This window comes from Meriones unguiculatus, chromosome 9 (genome assembly GCF_030254825.1).
Source record: "Meriones unguiculatus strain TT.TT164.6M chromosome 9, Bangor_MerUng_6.1, whole genome shotgun sequence".
Classification (NCBI taxonomy): domain Eukaryota; kingdom Metazoa; phylum Chordata; class Mammalia; order Rodentia; family Muridae; genus Meriones; species Meriones unguiculatus.
Genome location: NC_083357.1, coordinates 51,953,899 through 51,967,337, shown reverse-complemented (window position 1 = coordinate 51,967,337; position 13,439 = coordinate 51,953,899). Strand labels below are relative to the sequence as shown.

The 13,439-nt window shown below is 40.5% G+C and overlaps 1 protein-coding gene across 2 annotated transcripts in view; it reads right to left on the bottom strand.

The window, feature by feature from the left end:
- Acin1 (apoptotic chromatin condensation inducer 1) overlaps positions 1–13,439 on the bottom strand; it is a 46,719-nt gene that overhangs the window by 28,547 nt on the left and 4,733 nt on the right. For both annotated transcript variants that reach the window (XM_021639620.2, XM_060391203.1), the window contains exons 3-4: positions 10,661–10,772; positions 10,176–10,295 (exon numbers count right to left, since the gene is read on the bottom strand). In XM_021639620.2, coding sequence (XP_021495295.1) covers positions 10,176–10,295; positions 10,661–10,772 — 232 coding nt within the window. The remainder of the gene's footprint in view (positions 1–10,175; positions 10,296–10,660; positions 10,773–13,439) is intronic.

The window sequence follows — 13,439 nt, the reverse complement described above, 5'->3', positions numbered from 1 at the left end:
GAAAAACCATGTCTTAAAAAACAATAAAAAAGAGGAAAAGAAGTACACAGACAAATTAATTCAAGTTACATGAACAGGGCTTTAGAACTGGATCCTCTTGACTATGTTTTATACATTGGAATTCAAGGTGCAAAGTTTTGTTTTGTTTTCTTCCCTGAAAGAAAAAGCTTGAAATTATCAATCTAGACCATAAAATTGAAGAAAAAAAAAGGTTCACTATTATTCCACATATGAAACTGTGGGGAAATCTCTGAAATCATTTGAGCCTCAATGTCTCAACTAAGAAGGGGAAGGGCATGAACTGGGCAATTCTTGCTCACTACCTCTATATACCATGTGGGCCAGGTGGGGGCGCACGCCTTTAATCCCAGCACCTGGGAGGCAGAGGCAAGCAGATCGATGTGAGTTCAACAGCAGCCTGGTCTACAAAGTGAGTCCAGGACAGCCAAGGCTACACAGAGAAACCCTGTCTAAAAAACCAAGATGATGATGATATACGGAAGATCTGGGTGTAGCTTAGTACAAGCTTATCGGCATACATGTGGTACTAGGTTTAACCCCCAATGCAGGGAGAAGTTATACAGAATGCAATACATATATGGATAAAGAATTTGTTTAGAAAGCAACATGAGGGGTTGGAGAGATGGCTCGGTGGCTGAGAGTATTAGCTGGTCTTCCAGAGGATCTGGGTTCAATTTCTGCTGTCAAATGGTAGCTTACAACAAGCTGTATCTCTAGATCCAAAGGATCTGATGCCCTCTTCTGGCCTCCAGAGGCACTATAATATGGTACATAAACACATATGCAGACAAGACATAAAATAAAATTAAAAACTGGCAAAAAGACAGGAGGTGCTCACTAGAAGAGTGGGGGGTTTATGAGGAGAATACTTGTCCAATAATGCACAAAGTTTGGTTTAAATGTCCAGTGGGGAAGGAGAGCGAAATTATATTCCAAATACTTAATTAGCTAGATTGGGTTTGGGTTGGAGATAATGCCTAGAGGTTTAGCAGGCACAGGCCTGAGGTTCAGTCCTGAGCACCATGATACTACCCAGAAAGTTTAAAGCACACACAGAGCAGAACCTATGTGAGGCGTATTTTAACCAGTATAAACAATCCTGATGGTTTAAGCTATGACCCAGGATCTGCTGTTTTTCTCTATATACCAATAATTTAAAATGAGCTAGGCTTTGCTTTTGTAATAAACAAAACCAAACTAAAACTAATAAAATCAACTAGCAAGATTGCAAACATTTCATAAAATTTTAATTCCACAATCATTTGATTAACAGGATCTCTGAAAGTATATAATTTCATATCTGAGTAAAGAAATACTTGCATTAAGGTTGGTTTTTGCAGGATCTATGTGACATACAGTGACAATCTAGACTCTTAAAAACATCTGAGGCTTCCTAAGATACTACTGGCTAGATGGGTTGTGGTGGTGGTCCACACACTTTTAATCCCAGCACTTGGGAGGCAGAGGCAGGCAGATCTCCGTGAGTTCGAGGCCAACCTGGACTAATAATTGAGTTCCAGGACAGCTAGGGCTGTTACACAGACAAACCCTGTCTCGAAAATCCAGAAGGAAAAAAAAAAAAAAAGATTCTATTGGCTAAATTATACAATTCCACAATTTCATTGATCTGAAATGTTGCATTATAAAGTAAATAAAGCTAAAAGAAAACACACAGTTTTCCATGAATTTCAAAGCAAAGCACTTGCTGGGTATGTGGCCTATGTCTTTAATCCCAGCACTATGCAGTGGCAGGTGGATTGCTGTGAATTTGAGGCCAGTCTGATCCACACAGTGAGTTCCAGGACAGCTAGAGCCACAAGAAAGGAAGAAAGGAAGGAAGAATAGAAGGAAGAAAGGAAGGAAAGAAAGAAGGAAGGAAGAAAACCCCCTTGACAGAAGAAAGTTATCTTTTAGGCAAAAACAAGGCTAAGAATGTGTGGTAACACATGCCTATTACCCTACTACATGAGAAATGGAAGTTACCCTGGGCTTCACCATAACCTCAAGCCATCTGAGATGGTAAGAAAATGTCTTGAAAACACAAGGGTCAGAGCTGTAGCTCACTATTACAGCACTCGTGTACCATGGTACAGACTCCGGGTTCAATCCCCAGCACTGTCAAAATACAAAGCAAAACAAACCACTAATAACAAATAAAAAAAATTTAATATTGGCAATAAAAATGTTATGTAAAGTTGGCCAGAAATGAATGTCATTAGGGCCAAAGACAAGCTTTAAGCTATAATTTAAAAATTAAACTTATCCAAGTTTAACAGTCAGTCACCATCCACAGTAAACTATAGTAGGTTGGTCTACTGTACAGTAGTTTGGATATCATACCATAAAAACCTCAGTAATAGGACTCTGGATGATTATTTCTTTGGAAGCACTAAGAGATCATTAAAGAGATCTGGGAAAATAGCTAAGCTGAAAACTGGAAGGGACTCACAGAATGAAACAAGGAATCACTAACAATATAAAACATGAGATCAAGGATAGCTTTCTAATTAGTTAGAAGGTGGTGTCATGGGATACATGCTTAGAATAGCTGGTACCTTTTTATGATTATTGTTGTTTTATTCGAGATAGGGTTTCTCTGTGTAATAGCTCTGGTTGTCCTGGAACTCAAGAGATCCACCTGCCTCTGCTTCCAAGTTCTGGGATTAAAAGTGTGTGCCACCACAGCTGGCTTGCTGGTATCTTTTATCAGTTTGGGACACCATGAATGTTTGAAGTCAGATATTATTAATACATGCAGGCATTGAGCACTTTACCTAATGGTAAACTCAATGCTGGCAACAGGCTAATGATAAAGGGGAAATTCTGGGCTTGAAAGATAAATACTGGAAAACTTTTCATTTTCAAGAAGTTCAAAGCCAGAAGCCTTCAGGAGAAGTGAAAAGGTGGCTACTGGACAATGAAGGATGTATTAACATGAATCATGTATAAGGGCACTTATGAGAGTAGGTTTTTGCTTTTGTTTTTTTGAGAGGAAAAAACTGTTCTATATCTCAGGCTTACTGCCATATTCTCCATATTCAGCCTCTTGAGTGCTGGGATTATCGGAATGTGCCACCACACTCAGCTGCAAAGTAGCTTATGTATCTCAGGAAACAAATCTGTGGACAGGATTTTTAGGACCCAAATTAGGCAAATATGAATTGAAACAAAGATTATTAACAAGGTACCGTTACATATACACATAAGCAGCAATAACAAAGAGGTCTAACAGTGATGACTAACCTAACTGTTTACCATTTCCTTACATTCTCAGCATCCTGACTGAGAAAAAGGAGGAGGGCTACCAGCGTGGTAAGAGCACCGAGGGCTTCTGTTAAAAAGCATGATGGACAGCGCAGAGAAATGCGAAGGAACCAATATTCTCAGCTTACATTTTAACAAGTTTTTGTTTTCCTTAGATTGAGTCTTAAAAACAAACCAAACATCTAATGGGGCCGGAGAGACGGGCTCAGCTGTGAAGAACTCTTTGTTCTCACAGAAGACCCAGGTTCAGTTCCCAGCACCCACATGGTGGCTCACAACCACCCCACAACTCCAGTTCTAGATCTGATGCAGGCACCAGGCACACATGTACAAATACAGACATGCAGAGAAAACACTTCATAAATAAATCTTAAAACACAACAATAACTTTCCTGTAGGGGTTTTCTTTATAGCATGTGCGTAAGAGTTTGCTAGGATACAGGCCAAAGACCCTAATAAAATATTACAGTGGAAAACTACTCTATGGTTAGTCATGCATTCACCAAATTATCCAAGAACACTAATTGGCAAAAAGGAAAAAAAAAAAAAAAGCGGAATCTCAGGACTCTCACTCCGAGATTCAGAGTAGGACTCAGAAACTCATGGTCTTAAACAGTCTAAAAAACAAGTGAACAAAACACCTTAGGTGTCACTGGTGATTAGCAAGTATGTTACTACTGAAGAGTAGAGCAGATGTGAAGAGGCACGGCATTAGGTACCTACATGGAGGGGTGGTGTAGAGCTCCAGCAGGGCTAGTTCTATCAGCCCTAGTTCCTGGTATTCACTGCTTCAGGGTAGAGAATGTCAATCAGAGGACCGTAACAGCGACAGCTTATTGTTTGGGGTTTTTCTTTTCGTTTTTCAGAGTCTTGCTAGCCAGACCCTGTTGTCCTGCTATTTATCACATAGTGTAGGCTGGCCTCACAGCCTTCATCACCATGTTGGCTGCTTCCTCACTGTTTACAAGTACTTATTTGTTTAGGTGAGCATGTATATTATGGGAGGTAATGTGGAGGACAGAGGACAGTTTGCAGGAGCTGGTTCTCTCCTTTCACCGTCTGGGTTCTGGGGACTGAACTAAAGTTGTCAGGCTTGGCAGCACGTGTTCTTTCTCATGGAGCTTATCGTGTCTTCCCCTCACCCCCACAATCTTTTTCTTAAAGTGTCTGTGACTGAACCCAGAACTTCATGATATTAAGCAAGTGCTCTGCCAATGAGCTATATCCCTAACCCTGTACCAGAGCCTCATCTTTTTTTACTTGCTGAAAATTATAAACTTTATCGGCTAGCCTGGTCTAGATAGCAAGTTCCAGGTCACCTAGGAATTATGTTTTATTTATTGTGTGTATGTTTGTTTACATATGTGGACAAGCACATGCCATTACAGGTGTGGAGATCTTTCCTTTAAGTTTGGCAAAAACCATCTTTAGCCACTGAGCCTACTCACTAACTCTTCCACCCCGTCACCACATCATCCATATAGGGTCTGGATCTACTAATCCTAGCTGTTCTAGAACTATGTTATTCATCATGGTCTTGAACTCAAGAGACCATCTTCTCTGTCTCCCAAGTACTAGGATTAATGGCGTGAGCCATCACAACCAGGACCCAGCCTTTTTTTTCTGCTTTCGAGACAGGGTTTCTCTGTGTAGCCTTGGCTGGCCTGGAACTCACATCGATCCACCATTCTCTGCCTCCCCGAGTGCTGGGATTACAGTCATATTCCACTGCCTCCAGCCACACCCAGCCTTTTAACAGTTTGATAAATTGCCAAACTGTCCACAACCCAGAATTCTTCTGCCTCATTCTCCTCAGTAACTGAGATTGAACTAGTGCTACCATGACTGGCTATATCACATCATTAGTGAGATGCACTTCCTAGCCAAGATAAGAAGTCCATGGCATAAAATACAGTGCGGAGCACTGAAGGCAATTGTTGGCTGTACTCTACAACTTAATAAATAAATTCCTGTTTTCTAATTTACTTTTCACCTCTCTCCTTCCCCACCCCCTATTCCCTGGGTATTTTCCCTCTATCAATTATAATCACAGCAAGGATCTGAAACACTGAAGACTGGCTATCCTTTCAAAATCTTCACACGCACCAGGTGACAACATTGGGTGTTTGAGTGCCATCCACTCTGTCTTTCTTTTCTTTTCCATTTATTGATTTAATCACTTTACAGCCTGATTCTAGCCACCTTGCTTTTTAAAATAGGATCATTAGGACTGGAGAGATGGCTCAGCAGTTATGGGCACTGACTGCTCTTCCAGAGGCTCCTGGTTCAAATTCCTGCACCCTCATGACAGCTCACAACTGTCTGTAGCTCCATAATCTGATACTCTTACATCGACTTACACTCAGGTCAAACACCAATACACATAAAATAAAGGTAAATAAGTTATAAAAAAAGGAAGACTCATTAAGTAGCCAGGCACTTGCTAAGCAGGCTAGTCCGGCTGGCTAATCCGCCTCAAGGACTCCAGTCTCCACCCTCTAGTGCTGGGATCACAAATACAGCACCATAGCCACCTTTTTTTGGCGTAAATCCTAGGATCTACATGAGAGTTCTCAAGCACTTTATTGACCAAACTGCTGCCTCCTAGTTCTAGCATATCTTCCTCAAAAAAACACAAGTCTTTACTCTGAGAAGACTTTCAAGAGTTCTCCACTTACCTAAAAAAAATTTTAAAGCTCATATTTACTGGCTTGGCATTTGAAGCCTTCTGTGCTATTATTTCAATCTACCCTTTAAATTTTTTTTCTAGGTATTCTTGAAAATTTGTAACTTTACTTCGGTGGTCTTAGTCCAAGTCTACTATCCATCCTTTAAAAATATTACAGGGGCTGGAGACAAGGATCAGCTGTTAAGAATACTTGCTACTCTTCCAGAGGGCTTGAGATTGGTTCCCAACATGCACAATGGGAGGCTCACAGGCTTTCAATTCCAGAGTAACTCCCTCTTTTGCCTTCTTCAGAAACCCACACACGGCTGACATATACTCAAACACACACATTAGAAAAAATTACAGTATTCCTGTCTTTATGTCTTTGTACTGTCCTAAAAATAATCCTCTTGTTTCTGTGCCAATTTAAACACTATTGATTTCTAATGATCATAGCAAATCTAGATCCCCACCATAAGGCATTCTCTAATTACTCTGGTTCTAAGATAGCTCACTTTTTTAGAAGTTTAATTTTATGTATATAAGTATTTTTGCCTGCATGTATGTATATGCGCTATTTCTGTACCTGATGCCTGTGGAGGCCTGAAGAGAGTATCAGATCCCCTGGAACTGGAGATACAAATGGTTGTTGTCTTGTAGATGTTGGGAATCAAACCCAGATCCTCTGGAAGATCAGGCCCAGATCTCTCACTCTTACAATGCAATGTAGTTGCATATACCTAAAATACTAGCACTTGGGAGGCAAGGAAGATAGACCTCCTGGGGCTACAGAGCAAAACCCTGCCTTAAAAACAAAACAGCCTAGAGTAGTGGTAAATATCTTAGATCCCAGCACTGAGAGGGCAAAGGCAGGTGGCTCTCTGTTTTTGAAGCCAGCCTGGTATATACCTAGTTCCAGAGAGACCCTGTCTCAGAAAAACAAAAACAAAATAAAATAATGGACAGACAAGATGGATCAGTGGGTAAAGACACCAGCTTGTTAAGCTGAATTCAATCCCTGGGACTCATATGACAGAAGAAAGCAAACTTAATCTGTTCTCTGAATTTCTACACGTGAGCCTTGGCATCATTGCACTAAATAAACGAATGCATCTAAAAAAAAAAGGTAGACAGCCAAAGAGATGGCTCGATAGTTAAGAGAATATATGACTCTTTTTGAGGACCCTCGTTTGGTTCCCAGCATCCATGTTAGGTGGCTCAAACACCTATAATTCCAGCTCCAGGTGATCCAATGCACTTTTGTGAACAGACCTACACACAGATACAAGTAATTAAAAATAAAAAATTTTAAAAAATTCTATGGTATATATGTATATCATTTGTGTCATGTACTATCTTCCATTTAAAAGTTTTTATGTTCTCTTCACTAACAGACAATACATGTACTAATGCCCAATCTACTTTAATAAGAGATAGGTATTTTACAGTAATTCAATACATATTCTCATGACTTTATTTGAGAATGATAATTCATTTATAATATAGAGCTTTTGATCTATCCTGGCTTTATAATCTGGGCAAAAGAAGAGCAATAAGCACAGAGTGGACCAACAGAAGGTCTACTTCCCTATTTTGAGAAAAAGAAGCCTCTGAAGAACTTTTTAATCATCCCAAAGTTGCCAGTGTCAATTTATTAAAAAGTTTCTAAGGGAGAATGGCAATATACATACACAGATGCACACACAGACACACATACAAACGTAAAAAGAAGTGTCTAAGGCCAGAAAAATGGCTAAAGAAGGTAAAGGCACTAAGACTAAGACTGAACCTGAGTTCAATTTCCAGGATCCACATGGTAGAAGGAGAGAGCTCCAAGTTGTCCTCTGACCTCCAAACATGTGCTATGGCACATGTGCACTGTCTGTCTCTCTCACACACTTATACACTTACACTTACACACACACACACACACACACACACTACAGTAAGGGGAGGTAGGCTAGGAAGATGGCTCTTAAGAGCACTGGCTGCTCTTCCAGAGGACCTGGGTTCCATTCTCAGCACCCATAATATGGCTCGCAACTTTAGTTCCAAGGGATCTGACGCTCTTCTCATTGACGTCCAAAACACAAGTAGTGCACAAATATATACAAAGGCAAAAAACCCATAAGACAAAATTCCCAAGGGACAGAGCATAAGCAAGGCTCTGGGTTTGATTGATACACACAACGAAAAAAAGAGAAGAAACCTATTATCAACAGAATTTTCTTTTTGAATTTTTGGTATTTGTTTTTTTTCAAGACAGGGTTTCTCAGTGTAGCCTTGGCTATCCTGGACTCGATTTTTAGACCAGGCTGGCCTCGAACTCACAAGTATTCATCTACCTCTGCCTCCCAGAGAGCTAGGATTACTGGTGTATACCATCATGCCCGGATAAAAATTCTTATTAGATTTATTTACTTATTTTATGTATAAGTGTTTTGTTTTTATGCACACCAGAAGAGGGAATCAGATCCCATTACAGGTGGTTGTGAGGCACATGTGGTTACTGGGAATTGAACCCAGGACCTCTGGAAGAGCAGCAGTGCTCTTAACCTCTGAAACAACTCTGCAGCCCCATAATTTATTTTTATTTCATATACATTCATGTTTTGCCTACATGTATGACTGTGTGAAGGTCTCGGACATTCTGAAACTGGAGTTACAAGCGGTTATAAGCTGCCATGTGGGACCTCTGGAAGAGCAGCCAGTGCTCTTAACCTCTGAGCCACCTCTCCAGGCCCCAGAATTTTCAGCTAGTTGATAGAGTACTTATCCATCATTCACCAAGCCTCGAGTTGATCTCTAGCACTGAAGAAAGCAGGATGTGATAGACCATAGCATAATTTACAAACTGCGATGCTAAGGCAGGAAGATCAGCGGTTCAAAGTAACTCTTGGTTACTTAGTGAACAAGAAAGCAAAATTTCCAAAAATAGGATCAGAAAATATAGACATTAAGTAATCTAAGACCTTATTATTAGTCTGAAAGTCCTTCATTTTCTTTTAACTTACATAAAATTTTTCTGTGTCCAATAACCATCTCCAAAAAAAAAAAAATTAACCTTTTCAAAAAATTCTCTGTTAATCAATCTAAAAACACACAGGAGGGACTGTCATTCCTGACAACCATTAACAGAACAGTTGAAAATATTTGATCATCTACACGTTGGCTTTCCACAGCTACCTAAAGTCCACTATCATACATACACACTCCCTTGAAAAACTTTTGCTGAGCAAGAGGCACATGCTTACAACCACGGCATTATGGAGGCTGCGGCAAGTGGATCTCTGTGTTTAAGACCAGCCTGGTAACATTAGTGCATTTCAAGACAGCCTGGGCTACATATGGAGACCCTGTCACAAACAAGCAAAACAAAATTAAAATCTTTCCAAAAGACAAAGGCTACATAATTATAGCCTTTTACACACGAGATACTATGGAAAATTAGGTTCCCAGTAATTCTATAATAAAATGAAAAAAGTAATCTTGCCTAAACAAATGGTACATATTCGGTTAGAGCTCTTTATAGTATGTTCACAAAACAGTCTGCATTGCCTTTAATATAGTATTTAATATAACTGTAATTACAAAATGATTTTATCATTGTTTATCTACTGTAACTAGCTTGTCAATTTCCTTGTGGCAGACACATTTTTCTCTAGTATATCCTGGGGTCTAGCAGGCATGTAATAAAAATCTGTTGAGGGCTGGAGAGATGGCTCAGAGGTTAAGAGCACTGGCTGTTCTTTCAGAGGTCCTGAGTTCAATTCCCAACATTCACATGGTAGCTCACAACCACCTGTAATGGGATCTGATGGCCTCTTCTGGCATCAGGCATACATGCAGATACAGCATTCATCTATATAGATACATTAATAAAATTTGTTGAATAAACAGATGTCAAATATGGGAGTGGGGTGGGGACAAGATGTATACATACAACAAACATGAAAGTAAGTTGTAACTTGCTAAATTCACAGAGCTATAAAAGGCTGAAGAGGTACAGAGAAAACATACTGACTCGTAAGACACTGAGTAACATGAAAGTAAAACCACACTTCAAAAAGGACATAATTTCTCTAAAAACAGATGCCAAATATCAGTTTCACAGATTTCTCCTCGAACTTTCATGGAGGCTTAGCATGAAAGGAGGCATCACTACCTCCCCCACCAACTACGCAGGACTGACAAACAGCGCAGTGGGGAGGGAGATACGTACTGGGCGAATGTCTGCTGAGCTCCAGCTCTGGTCTCTCCAGGCTGCTCTGAAAGTCAGGAGGCAGCAGGGAAGCCACTCCCTCAGGATGGATCATCTCGTCCTCCGACTCAGCTGAAGCTTCTGCAAAGTACACATTGGGTCGGGGCAGGGAGGGGAGTGAAGGGCTCAGCATGTGGGAATTATGTAGAATTGAAGGATGGCAGGCACAGTTTAGATACAGAGACATACCATAAAAGAAAAGGCCTCCCTGGTGCTAAGCTCTGCCTCATCTAAACGGTGGTATGACTTAATTCCACCTGCTCTTCTCAGAGTCAAACTGAGCATCTCTCTCCCTGACTAAGTTAAACTGAAACTCATCTGGCTTCACAAAACACTGAAAGCAAATGAGCAGCAGTCCCACCTGACCTAACTGGGAATTAGTTAGACTCCTCTACTTGGTGACAGAGATCAAAGCAAAGACCTTGTTAGTGACAAGCTGGGCTTACCTTCAAGTTCTGCAGCCTCTCGAGCTTCCCGTTCTAGACGCTGCCTTAGGAGCTCCTGCTGCTTTTCCAGGTACTGCTTTATGAAACTGTTCTGGCTCATTTCCTCCCCAATCTGTGTGGAAGAAATGGGGTAACAGTCTAAGGAAGGGCAACTATTAGGTAAGCAAGAAGGTCTGAATGCAATAATGGATACTTAAGTCATAAACTAAGATGTAAAGCTGGTTCTCTGGTCTTAACCCTGTCATAGATTTTTAGTTTTATATTTTGTTTTTGTCATAGATAAGTACATAAAATATATTTACACAGTCCAAGTATAAAACCCATTGTGAAGCCTTGTAACTTCAACTGTACAGAAGCTCATGGTGATGTACATACTTTGGGTCTGGTTAACTTAGCTAATAGTGTTTTTTATTTGCAAGTTCTTTATAATAAAGTTTTTGTTGTGGATATAAACATATTTTTAATACCAGGTGTGGGATGTGGGACTGATTCAGATAGTCCACAGCAGCAAACAATTTGCCTCATGTGGGCTCTGAGAGGAGCTCTTTGCCAGCGGCAGACACTTTAAATCTTATAACTCTGGAGAGAGAATGCCAGAGCCAGAGAGTGTGGTAAGCTCAGAGAAAGAACAAGGCTGCTGCCTCTTCCCTGCGTCTCCTGTTGCTGTTGATGCAGTGAGACAAAAAGTTGGAGATCTCTTGAAAGAAGGAATGGACCAGCTCCAAGGAACCCGATCACCCTACCCAACAGGAAGCAGCCAAGAGAATTGTGCCCCCTATCCCACTAACACTTTCTCTCTCCTATCTGGTGTTGGGGTGTTGGAAGGGATTGGGGTTGAGTAGGGAGAAAGAGATATAAGAAATGTAAATAAGTTTTAAGAAAGTACAGCAACAGTTTTTGTTTTACATTTATTTATGCATATGGGTGTTTTGTCTGTATGTGTGTCTATGCAGCACCTATGTAAAGTGTGGGGCACTAAGAAGCAAACCCAGATCTTCTGAAACGGCAGCCAGTACTCTCAATTACTGAACCACTGCTCCAGTCCACCCCCCTCTAAGAAACAAAAAAGGGTGTGTGTGAATGCTTTAAAAATGCTTATCACAAATTTAAGTTTGATATATTAAAATGTCTTAAAAATAATTATGAGGGCTGGAGAGATGGGTCAGTGGTTAAGAGCCCCAGCTACTCTTTCAGAGGACCTGGGTTCAATTCTCAGCACTCAAATGACAGCTCACAAAGGTCTGTAACTCCTCCAGTCCTAGGTGATCCAATACCTTCACACAGACACACATGCAGGTTAAACATCAATGTACATAAAAATAAATCACTAAAAAATTTATTCCTTTAAAACAATTTTAAAAATTAAAAATAAAGCCAGGTGGTAGTGTGGTGCACACCTGTAATCCCAGCACTCGGGAGGCAGAGGCAGGCAGAGGCAGGCAGATCTCTTTGAATTTGAGGCCAGCCTGGTCTACAGACCTTGTTCTAGAACACCTGAAAAATAAAGTAAATTAAAAATAATTATGAGGGGGCTGGAGAAATGGCTCAGAGGTTAAGAGCACTGACTACTCTTCCAGCAACCACTTGGTGGCTCACAACCAACTATAATGAGATCTGGTGCCCTCCGCTAGTGTGTAGACAGAACACTGTATATGTAATAAACAAATAAATCTTTAAAAAAAATTATGAAACATCTTAGTAAAAGCATCAAAGGCAAATTACCTTATAAAGAAACATGAATTTAGCATGCCTGTTGTACCAGCACTTGGGGAGGCAGAGGCAGGAGGATTACTGTGAGTTCGAGGACAGACTGATCTACAAATCAAGTCCAGGACAGCCAAGGGTACACAAGTGAAATACTGTCCCAAAAATCCAAAAAAGAGAAAAAAATACATAAATTTAAACAATTTCTATAAACAATAAAATTTAACAGTTTCTAAGAAAGTCTACCAAGGAAATGGAGAAAAAGTCTATGAAGCAAGTCTACTCCATGTATCTGGATCCAAGAAATGCTCTTTTCTTTCTTTTTTTAGGTTTTTCAAGACAGGGTTTCTCTGTGTAGCTCTGGTTGTCCTGAACTCACTCTGTAGACCAGGATGGCCTAGAACTCAGAGATCCATCTGCCTCTGCATCTTGAATGCTGGGAAGAAAGGCATGCACCACTACTGCCCAGCTGGAAGGCTTTTTCTAAGCTGTTCCTTTATTAAAGATCAGAATCAGCAGCACTACAGCAAAACAGAGGAACTACATTATTTATTATTTAAAGTAATCAGTCCAAAGAGTGGTGTTAGCCACAATAACCTAAAAAGAAGAAAAAATTCCAGGAATTCTGCTGCTTTTGAAGACAAGGTCTCACTACCTAGTCCAGGCTGGTGTCAAGCTTGCAATCCTTTGGCATCAGCACCCTCAGCTTGAGGAGAGTATGTGTGGTACCACAATGAACCCTGTTCCCCATGTCATGTGCCCAACCCCCGGGCTCAATTATTCTTTTTCATTTAAATTTTTATATAAATTACAATTTATCTAAAAATAATGTACTGTTTTTCTCAAAACTGAGAAGAGTAGGCATGGTGCATATCTTTAATCCCAGCACCAAAGAGGCAGAGGCAGGCAGATCTCTGTGAATTCTAGGCCAGCCTGGTCTACAGGGTAAGCTCCTGTCTAAAAAGGATTAAGTGCCAGGGTGGAGAGCTGGATCAGCTGTTAGACACAACTCCTGCCCTTGCAGAGGCTGCAGGTTAGGTTCCCAGCACCAACATGGTAGCTCACAACCATCTGT